Here is a 1,153-nt window from a genome sequence, read left to right as displayed (position 1 = left end):
CGGCCGCCCGCCTGCCCCGCGCTCCGAGACGCACCTGGAGGCGGGGAACGGACGGGCGGGGCCGCCTGTCCCAGCACCACAGGGCCGGTAACTCCGCCCGCAGGTTCTGGGAGCTCCTCTGCCCTCTCGCCGCGGCAGGGCCCCCCGCTCCCGCCGTGCTGTCCGTGCTTTGAAGCTGTGCTGCGGTGACCCCGGCCGGGTGCCAGGTGACCACCAAGCCAGCTGGACAAGGAAGGTAAAATACAACAAAAGGCTTCTAGACAGGGAAAGACCACTCACCCCATTACTGTCATGGGCAAAACAGACTTGACTCAGGGAAATTCATTTATTACCAATAAAACCCAAGTACAGTAATGAAACCTAAATCTTGAAACACCTCACCTTTCCCCCGCCCATTCCTTCTTCCCACGCTCAACTTCACTCCTGATGCTCCTCTACCTCCTTCCCCAGAGAAGCACAGGAGGACAGGGAATGGGGACTGCAATCAATTCATCACACATTGTCTTTGCTGCTCCTTACTCCTCACAGTCTTCCTCTACTGCAGCGTTGTGTCCCTCCCACAGGAGTCAGTCCTCCACAAACCTCCAATGTAACTCCTTCCCACAGGCTGTAGCTCTTGACAAACTGCTACAGCAGGGGTCCTTCCTTCAGGAACAGACTGCTCCAGCACGACAGCTCAGAAGTCCTGCCAGCAAACCTGCTCCAGTGCGGGTTATCCACAGGGTCAGCCTCCTTCAGGCACCAACTTGATCTGGTGTGTGGTACTCCAGGGGCTGCAGGTCAATATCTGCTCCACCATAAACCTCCATAGGCTGCAGGGGGATAGCCTGCCTCAGCACGGCCTTCAACATGGGCTGTGGGGTAATCTCTGCTCTAGCACCTAGACCTTGGAGTCTGCAGAGTTGTTTCTCTCACAAATTCTCACTCCTCTCTCCAGCTGCTATAGCCCAGTAGGTTTTTCTCCATCTTAAATATATTATCCCAGGTATCACTGCCACCATCACTGCAGGGCTTGGCCTTGGCCAGAAGCAGATCCATCTTGGAGTCAGTTGGCATTGGCTCAGTTGGACATGGGGGGAGCTTCTAGTAGCTTCTCACAGAATCCTTCCTTATAGCCCCCCCACTACCCAAACCTTATAATGGAAACCCAATA

At 55.2% G+C, this 1,153-nt stretch overlaps 1 protein-coding gene across 1 annotated transcript in view; it reads right to left on the bottom strand.

Annotated features, from left to right (window-relative positions):
* The window catches only part of LOC104398011 (chromosome unknown open reading frame, human C12orf29), a 10,104-nt gene extending 9,253 nt beyond the window's left edge, over nt 1-851 (bottom strand). The window contains exons 1-2 of the mRNA XM_010008052.1: nt 743-851; nt 35-222 (exon numbers count right to left, since the gene is read on the bottom strand). Of these exons, the coding sequence (XP_010006354.1) occupies nt 35-222; nt 743-851 (297 nt within the window). The remainder of the gene's footprint in view (nt 1-34; nt 223-742) is intronic.
* Between the last annotated feature and the right edge of the window lie 302 nt (nt 852-1,153).

This window comes from Chaetura pelagica, unplaced genomic scaffold (assembly GCF_000747805.2).
Source record: "Chaetura pelagica isolate M959 unplaced genomic scaffold, ChaPel_1.0 scaffold50, whole genome shotgun sequence".
Lineage (NCBI taxonomy): Eukaryota > Metazoa > Chordata > Aves > Apodiformes > Apodidae > Chaetura > Chaetura pelagica.
This window is presented reverse-complemented; position numbering and strand designations above follow the sequence as displayed.